Raw genomic sequence first — 23,294 nt, 5'->3', positions numbered from 1 at the left:
TAGATGGAGATCAGTTTTAGTGTCTTTATTTGGCAAAGGTTTGAAATGTTGATGTAGATATAGCTGTGTAACAAAAGATTTTTTTGGAAATGACTGTGAGTGACTCAGGAACAACACAGGAACTGCTGATTTAATGCTTTTATGATCCAAAAAAAAAGAAAAAGAAGAAGTGGTTCATTTAAATGAAGCAAGAAGGTTGGAGAGTGTAAACTTCCGTAAGGAAATGTATATTATCTACTTCTTTAAAATACTGCAGAGAAAACTGTATTTAGCAGACTGCCAGTTAAGCTGTGACCAACAACACTTTCTGCAGTATTCTTCCTGCATTCCTGTAGATAAGCAGGGGCGCGTTCGGGCCTGATGAGCATGAGCATGGTGTAAATGTGTTGACAATAAGGAAGTAGCTGTGACAGGTCAGAGGAGGCTGGCGAAGGTGTGTCCTCACAAGAGGGGTTAAAACAGCATGCAGGTAGGACGCATGATCAGAAAACCGATCTGCCCTGTTACTGTTTGCACTTGGACAATGAAGCACACACTGCTGTTGTGGGCCCTTATCCTAAATGCCTCGCTCAAGCCCTCAGGTAAGTCATTTGATACTCTTACCTCCACTGTGCAGTGACTAATTAATAACTAAAGCCTGTGTTTGTCCTCTCCTTAAGTTGTGTTTAGAGTGTCATGTAGGTTTCTCTTCCTGGGTATAAAGTGAGAAGTGTCTGGACCACAAGATCAGATTTGATCTGATAAATTGTATAGTAAATTAAAATATTATGTATGTTCAAAATCATGATTTAAAGACCATGTAGCCTCAGTTTTGGTTACAATGGGTGACACCTGCCTACACCTAATAATATAGAGAGTATATATACCTATGAGTTTACTTCATTGATAATGGATCACATTGGCAAAAAAGTACACTTGACCTACTACATTTGCTTGTTCAACATGTACTTAGATAGGAAATGCCTGTATTCAAATCTAGGGTTATCTAGCTGAACATTGACTACCACACTCATTACAATGTAATAATGCTTCATAAACCAAGCTGAATGAGCAGGAATTACTTTAAATACATTGCTGATGTTGTGACACATTGTTGAAACTAGCATTTGTATCACAACAGAGGCACCACCCTTTCTGGTGCTGCTGCGTACCTGGCCGACAGGTAACAATGACTCAGAGTAACTGAGTCATTTCCTTTCAAACAGCTTTCACTGACTGGGAAGTATTGTAATTGCAAAATTAAAAAAAATGGCAAGATGACTGTAAAGATGACTGGGACCTACAACAAACAAATCTGGAGCCGATACTGATACTGTGACACAGTTTCTGATGCATCAGACACAATTTCTGCTGCATATGGTGAAATAGGAAGTGATAAAATCTACAGAGATGTTTTTTTATGTTCTTTTGTCTGGAAAGTATCATTTCAAAAAGGAGAAGGATGAAAGGTCATAGACAAGACACTTCATTCTCTGGTTTCATCTGACAGGTTCTGTTAAATTCTGTAGAAAAAGGGTGGGGGACAAAAGTTTCAAGAAAGTCAAAGCTCAAGCAAAACTGGTTGGCGTCTGTAAAATAACACTTTCAATACAGTATGCAAAGTATATCATATAAAATCATAAACATTTCCGAGCTCAGTAAGCCCTTTGTTTTCCTGCTGATAAATATATCAAAGGATCTTTTCAATGATAACTAGCTTACATGACAGAGCTTCAGGTACTGTGATTGTATTGTATACAGCTCATTTTAATGTGTCATGGGTTAATAAACAGGGACAACAGGAAATCCCTTAATTACTGTACAGGTTGGTTGCCCAAATGTTTCAGCATAACCACAAACACCTGAGGGCATCATTTTAGTTCAAATCTGCCCTGATCCTACCTATAATCTGCTGTGAAGCATTCATAGATACATTATTTTATAGCTAATGTTACTCTAAAGGATGCAGTCTGTAAAGTTGCCATCATTTTGAGGTTTTGTTACTGTTGGACAGAGCCAGAGCCAGAGCCAGTTGTTGTGCTAAGCTAAGCTAACCATCAGACACAAGTGTTTTACTGATACTCTTATTCAACTCTCAGCAATAGGGAGAAAAATGTTGAACTTATCCCGCTAACAGGCTTTTAAAATTGAAAATTAATGTCTATTGATAATTAATAACTAATGGACAAATGTTCTTGTCTGCTGTTCATTTTCATTCTATTGTTATTAGCACAGCAAAAGCTTGTTGAGAATAGCTCTGGGTGGGCTTTGATTTGTTTTACTCATTACAATCTTTCCCTAACCTTAGCAGTTAGTATCCTACTAACTTTTTTTTAACCATGAACACACAACCATGATCTTATGTGTTTGGTTGTTTAATTTAGAAAAATGAATGGTACAGAGGGGCGAACTTTATTAGCCTAGCTTAATTAGCAAAAGACTGGACACAGGGGGAAACTGCTAGCCTAGCTGTATTGACTACGAAAAATATATATTTTTTACTACTGAAATTCTACGTTATACAAAAAAGGTATTCTAAACAATTGATGTTATAATAGTTAAAATAGTAAGCAAAAATTAGATGTTAATTCAAGTTGAATGTATGAATCAGGTATCGAAGACATTCAATAATGTGTGGGGTGAGAATCAATTAGTTAATAATTTATGTATAAATTCAGCTTAAAATATGCATCAAGCATTATTATTGGTGAAAGTTAAATGTAATATTATTACTGAAAACTGTTTCATTAAAGGAGTTTTTTTTTAAATAATGAAAGGTTTGTCTAGAAGACATGAAATGTTTTAAATAGCATCTTTTCATGCATATATACATTTAAATATGAAAAAATAAGAATAAAAACTAGGAAAGGACTTTTTGAAAGATATCCAAAATATATAAAAATAAAAGAATACAGCTAGAACTTTGACTACTTATTGTTTATAACACTATCACATCACCTTCCTTTGATTAATATGTGTATTGTAACTCCATAGAGAGCCACGGTCCTGCATCTGATGAGGTGAAGGACTATGAGGTGGTTCGACCCTTAAGACTTCACACAGTCAGAAAAAGACATGCAGAGGTACCATGTTTTTACAACTTAAATTGTTTACCACATGAGTGTTGTAAAGATGCAGTTGTGTTGATTCTGCATACAGCACAGAATCAAGTTATGATTGAAGTTGGTTATGAGAAACATAACAAATAAAAGAATGAATTACTAAAAACAAAATGTTATACCTTTCTTGTCTGCAGCACCTCAGGCCACAGACTATTAAGTATGCAATGACGGTGGAAGGAAAAGACATTGAAATGCATCTAGAAAAAAACAAGTAAGTTCTTACTTTCCTAAAAGCAAGCCTCTGTAAATTATCAGGATTAAGAGACATACATAATGCTAACCAACTTTCAAGGTAACCCGTTGTTAAATGATAATGTGAATGTTTATTACTTGATGAGCATGAAGACTAGACACTGTCTTTCAAATGAGATACACTGTATAATATTAGCAACCATTATTTTGAGCCATGTCATGGCTCTTGGGATGACGATCTCCGTACTTTCGATCTAGCATCACCACGAGGTGAACTGGTTAATATTTTGTGTCCCTGGACTTTTCCTCTACTTCTACCATAAGGTTGACATTTGTGGTTTGTCTCTACAAGTCACATATTGACACTCATAATTTGGTTTTGACATTCATGTGCCCCTTAGGATGAATTGTAATAGTGTTGGTGGTCTCTTAACTCTCTCCCTCTTGCGTCATCACCAATTTATCAATTTATCAAATACCAATGATAACAGACCAAATTTTGTCTGGTTCACTTCAGAAATGTGAACCAGAGGTCAACAATGAGAGGTCAAGCGTATGTTGAAAGCAATGTTCCAATGCAACATCCTGGCTTCATTTCTTTTGTTCCTTCTTATGAAATTTGTAGTTTTCACAACACGGTTTTTTATTCAAAGCATGGGAAACATTGAAAAACAATTCAACAAGTTTTTAAAGAGGAACTTGTGTTTCAACTCTCAACAATAATGTGGTAATGCATGTGACATGGAATGATGTACATTTATTTTTTACATCTTTTCATCATTAGTGAATTACTCACCAAAGACTACACTGAGACCTACTACAAAGAAGATGGAACTCAAGTGACCACAACGCCAGATGACATTGTGAGTTTTTGCATTTGTAGTCAACTTTCAGTTCCATATACTGTTGCGTCTAATGGTTAAAATTGCTCATGAGACTGTTGAATGATCATATGAGAACGAATGCTCAAAAAATACATTGGATTAGTAGGTACATTGGAATTTCCTATTTGATTATACAGTCATATCATCCTCGTCTCTTTTCCAGGATCACTGCTACTATCATGGCAGGATTGTGAATGACAATGAATCATCAGTTAGCATCAGTGCTTGTGATGGACTCAGGTGAGCCCTCGAACCATTCTTTCCTCAACTTTAAATTCTAATTCAGTGTCATTAACATGCCACTCACATATGGTAAACAACTTATAATAATACATATTCACATTACAAACAAGAATAATGGAGATAACCTGACACTGTTCACTGTTGGTTGAATTAAACCTCACAGGAGGAAGCCAGAAAACCTGTTTTTCAGTATGTATTGACGATCAAGCTAAAACTGTGCTAAGAGTTTTTCCTATGACATACTGATTTTATTTTTTACTCTTATGTCAGCACAAACACAAAACTGAACTTTTATGTCCATTTAAGTTAGTCCTTTTAGCTCCGTTTTGCTCACCACCTACAGGATGATGCCCTAATGAGAGCAGTGAGACTGAACCAAAACAGCAAAGTTGTGACACAAAACAAAACAATGAGCTAAGAGATGCTGAAATGCTCTGTAGAGCTAAGCTGAGCAGTAGCCTATAGCAGACATTCCAACTTCAAACTTACTGTGTTAGCCTAATTTCAACAAGGTACAATAAGCTAGCTAACAGGTCTACTGTATTCATATTTTGAGTTCCATATTTTCCATGTGTTTTTAAGATGTCTTACCTGCTTTCAAAAGAAGAAAAAGCTCTGTCTTTTGACTCCGCTTAAAAAGGTGCAACTCATCCTATGTTTCTACCTCAAAGCAATGTCTGTAGACCTAAATGTCTGACTGCCTTGATCTTGGATTAGGGGTTATTTCAGAACAGCTGAGCAAAGGTACCTGATTGAGCCACTGTCTGGTGATGATGAGGGGGATCATGTAGTGATGAAGTACGGTAACCAGAACTTCACACCTGCAGTATGTGGTGTCACCAACACCTCCTGGAGCTTGGACTTTGAACCCCCAACAAGCCGCAGTCGCTCCAGATCGGGGGTATGAACCTATCACTTCCATGACACCCCGATAGCCTACATATACACATTAACAAATACATCAGAAAAATAACACGTCATTCAGTAGTCTGAAAAGACAAATCTGTCCATTTTAAAACTTTTAGAGTACATTAACTAATCAACTTCATTTTTTTTGTCTTCAAGGGTATATCTATTGTCTACGAACCGAAATACCTCGAGCTCTTCCTTGTTGTTGATAACCGTGCGGTAAGGTGTAGTTATATAGACATTTTCTGTGAATGCCAGCAAGTGTTGCAAAACAGGAACAATTTTGCTGCCATTCCTGTTACTCTTCTGTGAAACCCAGGACCCGACTTGTCCACCTAATGATAGTACATTTTACCTGCAAGCACAAAATGCTCTCAATTTCTGGACTATTTGGACTGGGTCTGATAACAATCACATATTATTATCTTGATCAAAGTCATGTAGCATCATATGTTGTGTGTAATGGATCAACTGCTAAGAAACAGTATCACCTTGCTCTAACATGATGATATGATGTTTCAGTATAAGAAGATGAAGCAAGATATGACAGCTGTGAGAAAAAGGATGTACGAAATTGTCAACTTTGTCAACATGGTGAGTCAGTGCTGTTGTTGTGATGGTTTTTTAGTCTTTAGTTCATGTATACTTTTATTACATTTCAACCCAAGATTTTCTAATAATAAACCTGAAAGTTTGCAGATAGCATGGTCATGGTGTTTGTACAAAACGAATATGTATCAATGCTGCCTTTCTGGTGATCTCCTGCTGGTATTGCTTCCAGGTTTACAAGCCCCTGAGGACTTTCATTGCTCTGGTGGGACTGGAGATCTGGTCCAATAGTGACTTGATCTCTATAACCCCCCCAGCCGGGGCCAACCTTGGTGCTTTTATGAACTGGAGGAACACTGAGCTGGTCAAGAAGAAAAAGCATGACAATGCACATCTCATCAGGTTTGAAGAACATTTATAAGTAATACCAAATAATCTGAAAATAGTGTTCAAATGTGTTGAATGTAAAATACAAGATGCTTCTGGTGCGTATCCTAAAGCAACCATTTTGACCCATCTATACATTGTACATGCTCTGGAGGTCGTGAGTCAACATATCATGCTTGTACAGAGAGGCCTGTGTAGTGAAGGTCAAAAAAGCTGAATAACCAGTATGGTTCGGTCAGAAGTCTGGGTATAAAATCAGCATTAAAAAGCATTGAACAATGGCCTTTATCTCTCCAATCATGAGAAAGAGATTTGTGTGAGCTATGCCTCGATAAGATAAGTAAGCACGCTTTTGGCTTACCAGAACTGCCACTATGAATCATTATGTCCACATTGCAGGAAACTCTTTGCAATGACACAACAAGAACCATAATGATCTTTGTGGTTACAAGGTTACAAATTTGACTCCGGGATTAAAATTTGACACTCAACCAAACACTGCAGGGCCACTGTCCCTCATATTCACCTGGCCAGTATTTTCATAGCCAAATCAAGCCTCTGTGGAACTGACAAAGTTATTTATATATTCCATGGTAGTGAATAAACAGAGAACTGGATGGATGAACACTACAGATATAGTTTACTCACAATTTATATTCCTGTCTTTCAGTGGAATTAACTTTGAAGGAGCAACTGTGGGACTGGCCTATATTGGGACTTTGTGCTCTGGTCATTCTGTTGGGGTAGTACAGGTAAGCTGGTCCAGAGAAAAAGATTTTTTCCATCTGTTGTTTGGATGCTATATATCTTGTACTCTTGGCTGGGCATAATATTAGCAACCATTATTATTTATTATTATTTTCTTGTGATGATCTCTGTACTTTGCATCTAACATCACCACGAGGTTGACATTTTTGCAGTGTTTTGATAACTATTGGATAGATTGCCATGAAGTTTGGTACAGATAACCATGCTGCCTGGAGGATGAATCCCAACCTGAATTTGGCAATACCAGATTTATACTCTAGCGCCACCAGCAGGTCAACTAGTCAATGAAGTATACAAATAGCTTTGGTGGTCTCTTAACTCTCTCCCTCTTGCGTCATCATCAATTTATCAATTAATCAAATACTAATGGAAACAGACACAATTCTGTGCATAGTGCTATGTAGCAAATATTATTATGCTTACATTTGCTAACGAAGTAAATGGTGAACTTTACCTGCTAATCATTTACATGTTACCATTGTCTTTGTCTGCATTTAGCTTAAAGCATGAAGTTCTTTACTATAAACAACCAAACTTCTAATACATAATAATAATGCATATTTCTGTGAAAGGAAGTCATCTGTCTGTCTTGTGTATCTCTTGAACCGTTTATCTTATCAACTCCACACTTGGTGGGTGTATGGCTTGGGATCCAAGGGGGTGTCATGTCGAATTTGGTGCCATTTTTAATGCATGATGTTTAATATTAATAAACTTTGAATAAACCAGTGATCAGTGAGCTGCTCCACTCAGTTGGCAGAGACGAGGCATGACACAAGCCATATAAAAGTACTCTAAAGAGAGAAAAGTTGACAGTGAAAACAGAGCTTTTAATCAAGAGTGGACACTCTGACCCCGTGTCTAGACAGAAAGTGTGACATTAGCAGGACATTTATCAGATCAGCAACAGCAGTGATTGTATACACAGGAGGTGGCAAGTACATTGTTGACCATAGGTCACATGCAATTTTTGAAGCCCTCATAGCCCAACACACAATGACTGTAGTTACGCACAACAGAGCAAATACACAATTTGAAAGGCTACTGCACTAGTGGTTTTTAAGCAGATGTGTCACTTTGCACATGATGATTGTGAAACTATTTTGCTGTACCGCAGGGAACGTCTGGACTGTGGCATGGCAATAGAGGAACTAGAGAAACACAAAACCCACTAATTAGGTCACAATGCTGGGAACCAATCAGATTGAAGAAACAGTGTTATCATGTGTTAGCAAGGAAATCATGGTGCATGGTTTCTTTAAGCATGTAAAGATTGAAACCACAACATAAAGTATAATTTATATGGTTCCACTCATTAAAATAGTGGTTTGCTTACCTCACAGGATCACACTGACCAGGCCATTGCAGTGGGAGCGACACTGGCCCATGAGATGGGCCATAACCTGGGTATGGACCATGATGACTCAAGTGGCTGTATTTGTTCTGGAGATAGCTGCATCATGGCTGCAGCCCTCAGGTCAGAAAAGTCATTGTAGAGACTTCTTTTAGAAACATATAATGATTTGAGTTGGAATAGACTATTTTATCATTAACTTCAGATTTTGGGGTCAGTTTGAAGAGCAGTGATGGAAAAAATTCACAAAAAATTCAGGAAAAACCATTGCTTTCTTGTTTTTGACTGATCATTGTTTTACATATAACTTTGGGCTATAACTTTATAGGCAAGGCAAAGCGAGGCAAGGCAGGGCAGCTTAATTTATATAGTGTATTTCATACACAGGGGCAACTCAATGTCCTTTACGTAAAAACAAAATATTAAACAGTAAAAATTGGAAAAATTAAAATGTTGAATTAAAAACACGAAAGCCCAATTATAATAAAAAGAAAAGAGTGATGAAAAATAAAAAGAGAGCAAGAAAACAAAAAGCTAGACTAAAATAGAGTGCAGCATAAAATAATGATTTGCATTAAAATTATAAAAAGAACATACAGTGCAAATGAAAGATTAAAAAGTAAAGTACGTTAAAATAGCTCAATCATATACACATGGAAAGAACGTTTTTAATTTGGATTTAAAAATGTTCACAGTTGGGAGGATTCAAGTTCTGTTGAGAGTTTGTTCCAGTTGTGTGCAGCATAACAGCTAAAAGCTGCTTCACCATGTTTAGTCTGAACTCTGGGCTCCACTATCTGACCTGAGTCAGTAGATCTCAGAGCTCTACTGGGTTTATATTCTACTAACATGTCATTCATGTATTCTGGACCTAAACCATTCAGTGATTTGTAGACCAGTAGCATAACTTTAAAATCTATTCTATAGCTGACTGGGAGCCAGTGTAAAGACTTTAGAACTGGAGTAATGTGCTCTGATCTCTTTGTTCTGGTTAAAACTGGAGCTGCAGCGTTCTGAATGAGCTGCAGTTGTTTAATGCTTTTTTGTGGGAGTCCAGTCAGAAGACCGTTACAGTAGTCGAGTCTACTGGAGATGAAAGCATGAATCAACTTCTCCTGGTCTGTTTGAGACATAAAACCCTTCACTCTGGATATGTTCTTAAGCTGATAGAAGGCTGTTTTGGTGATTGATTTGATGTGACTGCTGAAGGTCAGATCTGAGTCGATCAGCATACCAAGGTTTCAGACTTGGTCTTTAGTTTTTAGAAACAGTGATTCAAGGTATTTACTAGGTATTTTATAACCCACAGTTATAACCAACTTCTGGGAAGATTTGTTAAAAAACACCATGTCATTCACAGTCCCACCTTGTTCTCATTGTTCAAAGTTGATAAGGAGAATTTGTGTTTTTCCACAGCTGGAAAACCCCTCGCACTTTTAGTAGCTGCAGCAGCAGCAACTACGAGAAATACCTGACAAGTCGCACCCCCAGCTGCCTGCTGGACAAACCAGACTACAGGAGTCTGGTGGCTCCTTCAGTCTGTGGGAATGGTTTTGTGGAGAAAGGAGAGCAGTGCGACTGTGGCACTCTAGAGGTAACTGTACTAACAAACACTCATTCTGACTGTTTTTGACTTTGTATTTTTCCACTGATTCAGTTTAGGGATTTTTTTTTCTTACATGGGTCACCAAAATGACATCATGCTGAATAAGTAACAAATATGAGGTAGTTTGTGTTGCAATGTGTGCGCTGATTTTGGACAGCTTTCGCAATTATGTGATTTACATAGAATTTACATATAACATAACTGAAAGTAACAGGCTCAAAGAGGTTTTAGTTAGTCTGATTATCTAAATAACTCTCTATAAATCTTCATTCTCTCCAAAGTTTCTCAGTTACCAATAAGCCTTGCTCCTGTCCTCCAGTATCATTACAGTTTAATATGCAGAGGTTATTCAGGTAGTGTAGAGTACTGTAGCAATATGAAAAAGCACTGAATGCACTGTCTGATCTTGAATCTTTTGGTTTGTTTTTTCACCCAGAGGTTTTAAGAGAATTGGGCTGTCTGATGTGTACTAACGCATTTCTAGGAAAATTAGTCTATCTTTCTATGCATAGTTGTGTATTAATGTTGAACATTAATGTGAGCTAACACCTTTAACAAAAATGGAATCTTTTGGCAGCTCCTAAGTATTTACAGTGGACCTCACAAGTTTGAAAATCTTTATTTTAGGCTTCAGAATGAATTCTTTGAAAAGGTGTTTTAGACTGGTGTTGCATTTTGTTCATTCCACTTAGATATCATTTGCAATTTGGCAACCTCAGAGAGAAGTGCATTCCAGTGAAGGTGATATCTGTCCAAACATGTTAGTCTTGCACCACTTTGCAACTTCTGGTATTTGGCTCACATTCATGCACAAACCACAAGCTCAACCAGGAGAGGTGGTGTAGGCAGGCTGTGTTTTGGTATGCAAGCTTAATTTTCATACCAGACACCAGATATTAAGTTTATAAGATACACACTGCAGGAAAAATGGATTTAGTGGTTTTGTACAGATGAGTTTCTCCAGATAATCGAAAGCAAATACCACAAGAATATGTCTAAGTAGTTTAGGAGAGACGAAAAAAGTTATAGTTCTAAGTTATAGTGTCAACAGTTTTTTTTATTAAATTACAAATGAAAGGGAAGGTACAAGAAAGAACACCAAACTCAAGCTACTGTAACTATGAGAAGTCACTGAGAGGAGTGTACCAGAAGGAAGTTTAACATAGCGCAAGAAAGAAAATGATTAATAAACAGGATTAAAAACAGTCTAATGAGTTTCTATGTCGTCTTCGTAGGAGTGCACCAATCCATGCTGCAATGCCACCACCTGCACCCTGAAAGAGGGTTCACAGTGTGCTGAAGGCGAGTGCTGTGAAGACTGCAAGGTGAGTAAATATGAATTAATAGATACCTTTTTTCCAAATGTTTTCTTTAAACGAAATCTGACTTTACTGACGATTGTGAAGCAATGATGATGTCATGATACCGCCATCTAGTGGACAATTAACATATTACAAGTATTCAGACTTGCTCAGGCAAAAAAAGTTATAAAGGTGTACTCAATTTTTTTATTAGGTATATAAATAAATTATTATAATTATATATATGAATTATAAAACATAATTATTATTATTGTTATTATTATATTATTAAAGGTATATTATACAGGATTTTCACAAAACAATGTATAGACCCACTACAAGTGTTAAATCAAAACTATCTGTGATTCCAAAAACATTTTCCCAATATTAGGTGACAGTACATGATATGAAATATTGCTGAAATTAGTGTAGATTACCCTCGAAAGCTCAATAAAATAGCGAGTGCAGCTTAACTGAGTGCAGGCATATTTCCCCTTCATTAATGACAGTAAAGGCATTCATTCATTCATTCATTTTCCCTCCACCACCACAACCTCGGCAAAGCAATGAATGGAGGCTGTTACATACAGCATTAAAAATTTAGAGCATTACATATTTTACATGGACAAAAAAAGTTTAAAAAAGTCATGTCATGACATACATAATATGATCAATTTGGCTCTCGCCTCCTTCCTCCACACAGGTTTTACCTCGATCCAGGGAGTGCCGGAGTAAGCAGCATGACTGTGATCTGGCAGAGTACTGTGATGGGAAAAGGAACACCTGTCCTGAGGATGTCTTTGCTGTGAATGGCCTCCCGTGTGAGGAAGGTCTGGGATACTGCTACAACGGCCAGTGTCCGCAGAGGTCTAACCAGTGCGTCAAGATGTACGGAGCAAGTGAGTGTCCTGCTCTGAACAGTTTTTTTTTTTGTAAAATAGATAATTACTAAATGGGAAACCATACAATCATTCGTTTAAGTTGTTAAAAAAGATGTAATCTATTTCTGTCATCAGCTGCTATAGAGGCCCGTCCTTCCTGCTACAAACACAACAGAAAAGGAACAAACTTTGGCTACTGCCGACGTCTCTCAAGGGATCAGTTTGTCGCCTGCCAGCCACAGTGAGTCTCAGCAAGACATACAATAGGATAGTAACTCTGCAAGGCACTCTTATCAGTATTCTTGGTTGGTTTATCACCTTAATACACTGAATCAAGTGTAGTTGAGTGTATGGGTTAGAGTAATGTTTATTTTGCAGAATAAGCAGAAATATTGTCTCTGAATTTCACGTCTTTCCTTTTGCAGAGATTATACGTGTGGGAAGCTCTTCTGCCACAATGGCAAAAGTGACCCAAACTATGGGCGCATGGTCAGGATAGGTGACTGCAAGGCAGCTTTCTTTTCAGACAAAGCCAGCGACTATGGCCAGGTGGACACTGGGACTAAATGTGGGGATGAAATGGTAACAGGCTGCATTAGTTTCCTCTAATGTTACATGATTCAGTGTTTGCATTTATGATGGTCACCTGTTTGAAATTTTTTTTTTTTTTTTTTAAAGGTGTGTAACGAGAATGAGTGTGTGAATCTGGTGGTAGCTTACAGAAATACAAACTGCTCAGCGAAATGCTCCGGCCGTGCTGTAAGTACTCACCATCACTAAATGCTGAATTATACTTGTGATCACTGTTGTATAGTCTCAACAAACACAACATACTGCGTGCAAGAGGAACAACGTCTTATTATTATACTGACATATCGTCCTTTGTGTTCTTCAGGTTTGCAATCACATGAATAAGTGTCAGTGTGAGCCTGGTTGGATGCCTCCTAACTGCAATTCACAGGATGAAGCTTTCAGTGCTCTTTCTCCTGGTACCTTCAGTTACTCATTAGCAATCACAGTATAACAAATATACCTCAACATAACTAACATAGAATTTCAATCACTGAGTTATTAAGGTGCAAATTAAACTGATATTTATTCCATTTCTGCAGGAGCAGCCGCTGCCATCGCAGTGACAGTTATAGTGCTCCTGTTTGTCATTGCTGGTGTTGCATGGTTCTTCTACAAAAAACAACAGAGTCCCTCGTTGCCAACGTAAGAGGATAAGCATCACCCTTCTTGCAGGTCTTGGTCTTGGTGGTAATGTTGCTGCACACTCATCTTTCTTCTGTTTCTATAACAGTGCGCACACCCAAAGGAAGCCGCCAGCAGTATCAGCAACAAACAGTGCTTATCAACCTAACAAAAGGGTAGTTCCCAGCCAACCCATGCCAGCCTCACAGGTAATGAGTTGGGATGTATTGTATCTTGAGTTGGCATATATTTTGTTACATTTTAATGTATCCTCACTTATGAAATGAATTATTATTTTAGGCTCAAAGGCCAAAACCCAAAGGACCTCCACCTCCACCACCTCCAGCAGGGAACAGACCGAAACCCCCAAGCCAGAACTTCACGGCTGCTCGTAAGGTAACTGAAGTGTTTATCTGCCACATTACACACAGTTAACACAGGCTTCTTCTTACAATGTGTTAAATATCACAATTTTTAATGTGATTCTTGCATACTTCTTAAATACAAAGGTTTGATTTGGTGAGAACAATGCAGTTCAGAATAGCGATACCTGAAAATATAGATCTTAGTGTTCATCCACAAAAACTACAATTGTAGTAATTGTGGTAATAACAGTGCAAAAAGAAAATGCAAACTGTAATGACGCCACGTCTCCATAGCTACTGTTATTGCCAAAGAAGAACAACACAAACAAGATAATGATTTTTGTATTTATCATTTTGCAGTGGTGAAAACTAACTAAGCACATTTATTCAAGTACTGTACTTAAGTACAATTTGAGTGAGCGTTTAGCTTTTTTTAAACTGTAAAGTAAGGTGATAATACTGGGTTCAAATGACATCTTTTACATTTTACATAGTCGTTTGATCCATTGGTCATATAAAAATACTGATTAACACAACTTTAAGGTTCGTGAACTAATGCATCTTTTTCGTCCACTAGGCTCTGAGACCAGTACCTCCACCAAAGGTCAATGTCTGACACAGTGCCAGCTAATGCTTGACTTTGGGACACTGGCAACCAAAGAGGAACAGCCCTGTTTTTTTTTAAGGGATCCTGTCGTGACTGTTTCCTGTGCAATCTGAATCACCATGAGTTTGATGTGCAGACTGCAGCAGGGACAAACCGGGCTCTAAGTGGTTTACTGCAAGCCATGCACTGAGGACTTGTTATTACAGGGATGAACTTTATGTTTTTTTTAATACTTTAGGGTTAGGGGTGCAATGAGAAACAACCGTGGCCCTAAAGATGAGCCATATAACTGTATATACTTAGTCTTTTATTTTGTCACATAAATCCAGGATATAATATTACATAATATTGCACATGACTGCATTTATTTGTCAAACAGTATTGATTGACTGAAATAGTATTTATATATTATGGAGTTTTAACCAAAAGAAATATCTAGAATTGCTTTGATGATTTTTAAATCTCATGGTCTAAAATGTCTATTGCTGCAGTGCATTGTAGTACAAACTAATGCTAATATTAGCCATCAGCTACAGAAAGACTCCAGATTTACTATTTACTATTACAACCTTACTAATTAAAACCCTTTTTGGTTTTTTTTTTTTATATATGAGCATTTTTCTGGTTACATTTCAAGCAATGCCTTCATTCATTTTCTCATTGTACAGTAAAAGTACACACTGAAACCATAAGAAAGGAATAGAGGTAAAATCAGGAAATATATTTGTGATTTTTAGTCACTGTTTTTCTGCTGGCACCATCAGGAGGTTTCACGTTTTCATGTACTCTAACGTTCTTGGTTTTGAGTCAAATATCTCAAGTACACAGTCAGTTTGGTTCAAGACCAAATTCTTACAAAACTAATGATATTCCCTTCTACCTCAGCTGTACACAGTGTATGCTGCTAATTAGCAAATGTTAGCATGCTTAACTAAGCATGTTAGCGTCATCATTGTGACAATGCTAGCATGCTGACGTTAGCAATTATGGAAAATAAACCAGTGTGGCTGACTAAAGCCCATAGACTGTATATAAAAGCTACAGCCTCACAGAGCTGCTAGCATGGTTGCTGCCTCATGTTCTTAAGTGTTTTAAAGAAATAGACTTTTTCTTATCAAAATCCCAATTCATTCTATTTTCTTGTTACCTTTTGATAGTATGAGCAGCAGCACTTTGACTGACTGTCCTCAGACCCTAATTAGAAGATTTTATAGTGTCCCCAAATCTGATAAAAGTCATTTCAATGAAATAACATGTCATTTAATGTTTTAATGTATAATCATCACATTGCTTGATATTTCACATAAACAGTAAATGGTCTAAACTTTCTATTACTGCAGTGCATCAAAACAACATTGATGGTGCAGCTTCATTGAATTATTTCAGGTTGATATTAATGATGAATAATAATTTGTTTTTTGTAAATACTTTCTGCAATGTTAACTTGTCATTATTGCTGCTTGTATCAAAGTGTTTCACTATGTGAACATGTACATACTGTTATTTGTAAATCCTCTTGTGAGCACAATGTTCAGATAGTGAGCAAAAATGTTTTCTGTGTTGCATGGCTGAAAGCACATGAAGCATTAGTGATACGATTTAGCTAATACATAAAAAACAAAAAACAAAAGGCAGCTATGTTTTTGTCTTGTCTTAAAGGACGCCATAATCTGAGTGGTAGTAACCTTCATGTTAAAAGGCCTGTGACTGAATAGCTTCAACTTTGAGTCCCCAACTGTCCAAGTGATGGTGAGGGGGTTGATAACTGCTATGGAAAAAAAAAAGGTTTTTTAATACAGAAAAGTTTGATGTAAATTAATAAACAAAAAAATAATAAATATTTTATATAAGCACTGCACAAAAATGTCACAATCTTATTCAAAATCAATCATCAAAATTCAGAGAACGTCATCCTTTAAGTAAAATAACAAGAACCAACAACCAAGACCAGTCAAATAAAACACTGTATTTGAATTTTATTCTTTTCCTTCAAGTGATACATCTACGTAAAAGATTTCATGGCCTTGCATGACAAGTACGGTACACTTTTTTTTCACCCCTTTTTTATAGAGCTATTATAAGATTCTTGATGAACAATATTTTTTACATTCTGAGAGATATGTATCAGACCTAACAGGAGGTCGGTATACTGTATGGCTCACCCGATAAAGCCTCACGTTGAAAAATAACTTTTAAAACGACATGATGAATGTAAACTGAAATACTTGGGAAGCTTTCCCCGAAAAGTCTACTGAACATACCTGCAAACAGCGATATTTGGGAAACTGTAGAGATATTAAGATGAATATTAAAGACTTATAATTTTTAAATCATGTGTGTTTGAAAGTCTCCTGGCTTTTCACCATCCACACACACACACATTCAGATCTTCACGTGTGGCCAAGGTGGCATGGCACATGAGCACAAACACCTCATTTTTAATTATAAAAAGAAAAAAAAGGGTTAATTCACAAGTGAATAACAAATCTTAAAGCTTATTTTCCCTTCGATTCTTGAGTGACAGAAAGACAACAGAATTACAGACAGGTGTGTCGAAGCACCAGTTAGGTTCTAGAAAAAGCAGGTTTGAAAAGGTGGAGTGGGTGTGTTCAGACCAGAAGAGAGCTGATTGGCTGAATACTAGAGCAGAGAGAAAGAGAGAAAAAAACACACACCAGCAAAATTCAGCAAGTGTTAAGGGTTCCCCATCCCAGTAAGAGCATGAGTTGTAAAAATATTATACTGTATATATATATATGTCAGTCATGATTGAGATGATTACAGTACTGTTAGGCCTTGATAGACAGCTGTTAGTGTGGCGGCGGTACCTTTAATAGTATCATCCCTGCCGAGCGAAATGACTCTGTCCATTGTGTGTGGGTACATCATCATCAAAGTGCTGTCATTCAACTCCATGTTATATAATTCCCTTATTTTTGATGGTTATCACAATTCAAAAAACATCTGTATACTGTAGATGGACAGTAGATGGAGACACTGATACAGCTTTAAGTAAAAGGAAAAAAGTAAAGCCCCGAAAGCACACCCCGTTTTTTTTTTCTCCTTTAGTGTTTGACAATAAAACATCAAATCAAAACCACCAGAATTCTGTTAAATATGCGGAAAAATTCCTAAGCGATAATGAACATCAGTCTGTTTTGAGAACATAATAAGTCCTCTTTTGTCCATACAGATGACTGCAGAGAGAAAATGTGTCCTTTATAGTTTTGTGTCAGTTGTTTTTTCTTGATGTGATCTTCCAGAGAGGTCAGCTCAGTGCTTGAGGAGAAGAAGACGTGCTTCCAACCAGGATGTGGGAGTTTTGACAGGGTTCTGGTTGTGGTGATAGACTAGTACGTGTTGTACTCTATATCCCTTTTTTTTTTTTTTGGTTTAACAGAACAGGAACATCCTAGCTGCCATCAAGTGAACACAAGTCATACCAGCACATGATAGCCAGTGACAGCAACGATCATTGCACAAAAAGCATAAATCCTCCACTTTACCGCTTCATTCACAAATTATACAGGAAGAGTTGTTATTATTGTTATTATTATAATTATAGTTGTTGTGATAAAAAAAAACTGAGCAAAATACTGAATAAATATCCATCCAGCATCTTTGGGGTGCATGAAAGTTTTGTGGAAAATTTATAAATAAGACAATAAAGTCTTCTGCTTTTAAGGTATAAAATATGAATTTGCAATCATTTTTCTGTTATAATTTAATTCCCTTTCCCCCCCCCCCACCTTTTAATATACATATATCTTTCAACTGACACACTTATAAGCAAACACTGCACTGTATGTAGAACCTCATGTGCCAAAATATATCCTGCAAGAACCCTGCAAGATCCAAATGAGGCGTTTGAGGCTACAGTAGTTTGTCCCTTACCAAACACACAGAGAACAATAAAAAAAAAAAAAAACTTAAAGTGACTAAAACTCCTGGATAACAAGGGCTAATAATTTGTATCAACTCAAATTTATAAAATTCTCCTTTTTTTTTTTTTATAAGTTTGACATGTATAAGTTAGGACTTCAGTGTACAGTATACATTTGAACAACTGCAAAATGTCTTCATTCAATGATTTGCTGCTATTACACAATATATCTAATATAATTCCTTTAATAAATAAGATAAGATTTTTTCCCATTTATCACATCATACGTTTTGTCTTTTTTTCTTTCTTTCCAGCAGCTGAAAGTGTTTTTCCAGCACTGTGGCCTCCTTTTGTTTTTATCTTAACGATGTGTCCGCTTCCTTTTCCCGCCCTGACTGTGGGTGAGCAGAAGATGGACAGGCAGTTTCAGTGGAGTAGAGAGGAGACAGACAGAGAAAGAGAAAAAGTGACAGAAAGGTTGGGAGATATGAGTCAGGGGGGTGTGGGTTGTGTGAAGATGGAGGGAAGGTGGTGTTTCTGTTGCCTATCCATCAGTGCCGTTCTTGTTGGGGGTGTTGGTGTTGGTCGTGGTGCCGTCTGGCTGCTGGCCATCTTTGCGGGGCGGCATCCTCTCGTTTATCCGGTCCAGGCCACGTGCCTCCTCAAAGTTGCGAATCTTCCTCGTGGGAGAAAAGCCTTGAATGGCTGAAGGACAGAAAGGAAAAATTACCAAAAGCTGAAAACTCTAATATCTTACTTCTGCTGCTGCAAATATCTGCTGTAAACCATGTTCTTTAGCTTTTAAAAAAAAACCTCAATCAAACTGGATTCCTTGTGGAATTGTAATTGATGAGCACAAAACACGGTATTAGCCTAGCACAGTACGGATGACCAGTGAATACAACACATGCACAGGTAAACTGCTAGTGACTGCTAGTGGTCAAACACCAGTGGGACAAGCTACAACAATAAAAAACACCTCACACTTTTTTGTAGACTTACGGTAAACGTCCCGAAACCGCCGAGGAAACCAGACAGAAAACGTGTGCAAACGAAAAGCAAACTTGTAAGGGATTTGTTCACACATATTCTTGAGTCATTTAAGTTATCAAGGTAAACAGGAAATGAACACTCTGAGGTGAAGGTTTAATAGGTGGATTTACAGCCATACTAACAAGTTCCTCAAGGTTACTCTTGCACAACCAGATATCTGTGACAATGAAGCTCTTGTGTGCCTCTGAATGAACCCAACTTTAAATCAGTGATTCCCAACCAGATGTTTATACATACAGTACAAAGTGTAGAAATTATGAATTATCAAAGAAATATATCCACACATATATCCACATATTTATATTTAGAAGAGAGTTTTTAGAACATTAAAGAATTTAAAATTGGTGCGATAATAATTAGTAAGCTACACTGAATGTGAGTCAGCTAAAAGCAACTATAGTTGACAGTGCGAGAGAACTGGCTAGAAAGTTTGGAGAGAAGTTGAAATAGTTAGCTTCGAGTAGTAAATAGTTTAAAATAGCTAGATAAAAGGATAATCGCATTTATAAACAGTTAGCTAAATGTAATGGATAAACATTTGAAACAGCTAGCTAAAAATAGTTCAAAAATAAGCTAAAGATAATGAGTGAACACCTGAAATGATTAGCTAAAAATAATGACTGAACAATTTCAGCAGTTGGCCAGGATAAACTGCTAAAATAGCTAAACCAATAGCTCAAATAATTAGCTAAAAATAATGACTAAACAATTTAGGCAATTAGCTAGGAGTGCTGGATAAACAGTTAAAATGGCTAAAACAATAGCTCAAAAATGAACTAAAGCTAATGGCTAAACAATATAACACACACATACACTTTAAACAGTTCAAATAATTTGCTATAAGTGCTGTATAAATAGTTAAAATAGCTAAAAGAGAGGCACAAATGTTTCAAATAATTAACTAAAAGGTAGCTAAAGGTAATGGTTAAACAATTTAAATAGCTAATAATAAGTGGAAATGATTAGCTTAAAGTGATGGCTAAACAGCTGAAATAATAAGCTAAAAATAAAAAATTAAACAGCTAAAATAAAACATTTAGAGTTCAAACCTGTGAAAAATATTACAATTAACTTTGGAAGATAATGTGGGGTTTATGAAGAGGTAGTTGAGCTCATATGATGTGGGGGTACATTTGATGAAAAAGGTTGGGAACCACTGTTTTAACCTTCGCTCTGTGTGTGATGGTAAACCCCATCTGTAGATGTGTTCACCAACGTCACTAGAACTAAATCTAATCAGTTGAGTGTGTTTTATAAAATAACTGATACTCTTTTGAACCATATACTGCCACCATCAACCGAGGAGTGGATGGAGGGGTTACAGACAATGTAGCAACAGCCAAATGGTCTAACAGGATTAGCTTCTGAAAATATCCCAGGGAGGGATGTCCCCGGTCTTAACATAACCAGGTCTTAGCAGGCTTTTCTCTGTGTGGGGAGCCACACAAGAAAAAGCCCATGTGACCACAGCCAGGAGCTTCTGGTCAAAAAGGGACCAACCAAGTCCTAAACCTAATATTTATATATTCTACCATAAATAACCCTTTCGAAGTAGATGCTTTACTATTCTAATTCTACCAAGCCTGATTTAACTCAAGCTGCACAACCAGATAAATGAGTATAAAATGCTTTTCAAAACACATTTTTATAGGCTGTCTTTCATAACATATCACCTATTTACAGCAAATCTTGTGCTAGTTTTATTCTTATGCAAGCTCCTTTTAACTCTTTAAATGTTTATCTTTCAATATCTTATTAGTTTTTATTATTTCTGTATTATTATTTTATTATTAACTGCCATCTTGTTAACGACAGACGCTGATAATGCAAGAGCAACCGGCAATAAAGTGATAAAGAGTAACACAATAATCGGTGTTAGAAAACACAGTAGGGGACACTACAAAACTATAAAACCAAGAAATAAGTAAATTATTTAAAGACTGGGGGTTGTTTTTTTTTTTTTAAAAGGATGAAGTACACACAAGAAAAGAAACACATGAGATTTTAACCACACAGCCATGCGTACCTTGTGCTTTTTCTGCCTCAATGGTGGCTATGTTAAATGGGAGTTGAGGGAAGGAGGGGGGAAAAAGGTAGTCGTCAAAGGCAGCCAGAGACAGCAAATACAACAGTGATATCAAATTTGAAGCTCCGGTGTAATAAACAGGGGAAAACAGATGGCAGAATATAGGCCAACACCCGTGGCACAGTCATTATGTATGCACAAAAAGTAAACAGCAGCTGTAAAAAAAAACTTCATTAAAACATGTTAGTGAGTGGGGGGGGGGGAGGTTAGAGAGAAAGCCTGTTGGGAGATTTAAGATGGTGCTTGTGTTAAAGGGTCACGAGGACTTAGGTGTGGAGAGCTAAGGTGGGATTTGGCTGAGCACTAAGAGTCTAAGACCGGGTGCGAGAGATGTGCAACAATGACCAGGCTGGACGACTCGCTTGTACAGTGCAGTATTACATGAGGGCAGAGCTAGAGTCAGATGTTCATTCAGACAAATACATAGCTCATTAACTCACAAACTGCTTCAATCAATAATGAAATATGAACATAATTGAGAAAGAATTTTAAAATACTCAGTGGTGAACTTTACATGATTATTTCTCTAAAAATGGATGTTTGACATTTGAGGACTCGTCATATAAATGCTCTGATGACACAAACAACATTTCTTGGATGTGCAAGCAGTGTGAATGACTAAATGAAGACAATCATCTGAGGCTTGAAGTGAGGATAATTTGTCAAAGAAATGGTCGTGCTTTCGAGATGAATGAGAGCTGCAGATACTGAATTGTACACCAAGACCACTTTATCATCTTTAGCTCTGCATTATGAGGTACTTTGTTATTGGTGACACTCGGGAGAAACAAGTTAGGTTGTGGCCAAGCTTGTCCTGAATCTTTAAGGGGACGCTCAACTGATTTTAGTGGGTGTCAAGGCGATGGAGTGCATTGGTTTGGGTGTGTTGCTTCGAGTACACGATACATGAAATACGATCCAAAGTGTCCTTGTTTGAGTACCAGATGTACGAGTTTGAAGGCTTATCAGACAACTAAACGCTGCCACTCAGAGATAGGATTGCACAACTCTGGATATTCGTCACAGTGGCTGTTATTTTATGTTTCCTCATGACAATCGCGAGGTGAAACTAAACTAAAAAAACTAAACTCGAATCCCCCTTTTAATGTCCTTAGAAAGAAGCATGGGTTGGTTGTTTAATCTCATTTAGTGATACTCTCAGAGGGAGCCGGTATTCATCTCCAAAATGTCAGCAAGTTGTGTAGTAACTTCAAAAACTAAAGGCGCGGTTGGAAAAACAAAGAATAGAATTAAGGAGAACCGACGAAAATATGCAATTGCTCGTCCTGCCTTTGTTTGAAGCCACCTAGCAGATCTAAAAACTGAGGCTCTGGGAGCGGATGTGGACAATGACATTCTCCTAAAGGTCACGACATGTGGTTTGTCCTTCGATTTCCCTGAAACTTCTGTAAGCCTCCACCGTGGCAAAGCGTGACTCCCAGCATGTCCTCTGGCGGACATGCCCAGGCACTGACCTTTAGATCAAAAGGGTCAGTATGAGCCACTTCCAGGTGACGGGCGGACAGATCAGCCCACAGCGCGGCACCAAAACTTTCTGCTGCAAAGAGGGGAAGGGGGGCGGCTTGAGTCAAAGTCTAGACGGTGCTTCATGTGGTGGGCATGATGGCATTGATGTAGAACCCTTCAAAAGGGACTGGCAGGATGGGAAAACTCATCTTCTGAAGTGGACACCAGGAAAACACCCGAGTTCATCCAACACTAATGGAGCTACTGACAGACAGCAGTCTTTGAATGTTTGATGCTCTATAACAGGCATGTCCAAACTATTCCATAAAGGGTCATGTGCCTGCAGGTTTTCATTCCCACCAAGCAGGAGCACATCAACTGATCTCAGTCTTCAGACAGTTGATTGATCGAATTTTGTGCTCTTGATTGGTTGGAACAAAAATCTGCAGGCACATGACCCTTTA

General features: G+C 37.4%; 2 protein-coding genes across 4 annotated transcripts in view; one reads left to right on the top strand and one right to left on the bottom strand.

Moving 5' to 3' along the window:
* Positions 1–465: 465 nt before the first annotated feature.
* Positions 466–14,817, top strand: LOC133978572 (zinc metalloproteinase-disintegrin-like crotastatin). Its single transcript, XM_062416836.1, has 22 exons — positions 466–581; positions 2,974–3,062; positions 3,236–3,312; positions 4,078–4,156; positions 4,341–4,417; positions 5,138–5,321; positions 5,486–5,548; positions 5,852–5,923; positions 6,111–6,280; positions 6,936–7,017; positions 8,377–8,510; positions 9,804–9,981; positions 11,229–11,318; positions 11,998–12,193; positions 12,311–12,416; positions 12,601–12,757; positions 12,854–12,934; positions 13,071–13,164; positions 13,288–13,390; positions 13,479–13,578; positions 13,670–13,765; positions 14,312–14,817. Exons 1-22 carry the CDS (start codon positions 479–481, stop codon positions 14,348–14,350), a joined length of 2,370 nt encoding a protein of 789 aa, XP_062272820.1. The 5' UTR covers positions 466–478; the 3' UTR covers positions 14,351–14,817.
* Positions 14,818–18,092: 3,275 nt separating this feature from the next.
* Positions 18,093–23,294, bottom strand: part of ppp3cca (protein phosphatase 3, catalytic subunit, gamma isozyme, a) — a 29,254-nt gene continuing 24,052 nt past the window's right edge. For 2 of the 3 annotated variants that reach the window (XM_062416833.1, XM_062416834.1), the window contains 2 exons: positions 21,304–21,330; positions 18,093–18,920 (listed from right to left, as the gene is read on the bottom strand). In XM_062416833.1, coding sequence (XP_062272817.1) covers positions 18,769–18,920; positions 21,304–21,330 — 179 coding nt within the window. In that variant the 3' untranslated portion in view covers positions 18,093–18,768. Of the gene's footprint in view, positions 18,930–21,303; positions 21,331–23,294 lie in introns of all 3 variants that reach the window. The other variant, XM_062416835.1, reaches the window with a different exon arrangement.

This window comes from Scomber scombrus, chromosome 4, assembly GCF_963691925.1.
Source record: "Scomber scombrus chromosome 4, fScoSco1.1, whole genome shotgun sequence".
In the NCBI taxonomy this organism is placed as follows: Eukaryota; Metazoa; Chordata; class Actinopteri; order Scombriformes; family Scombridae; genus Scomber; species Scomber scombrus.
This window is presented reverse-complemented; position numbering and strand designations above follow the sequence as displayed.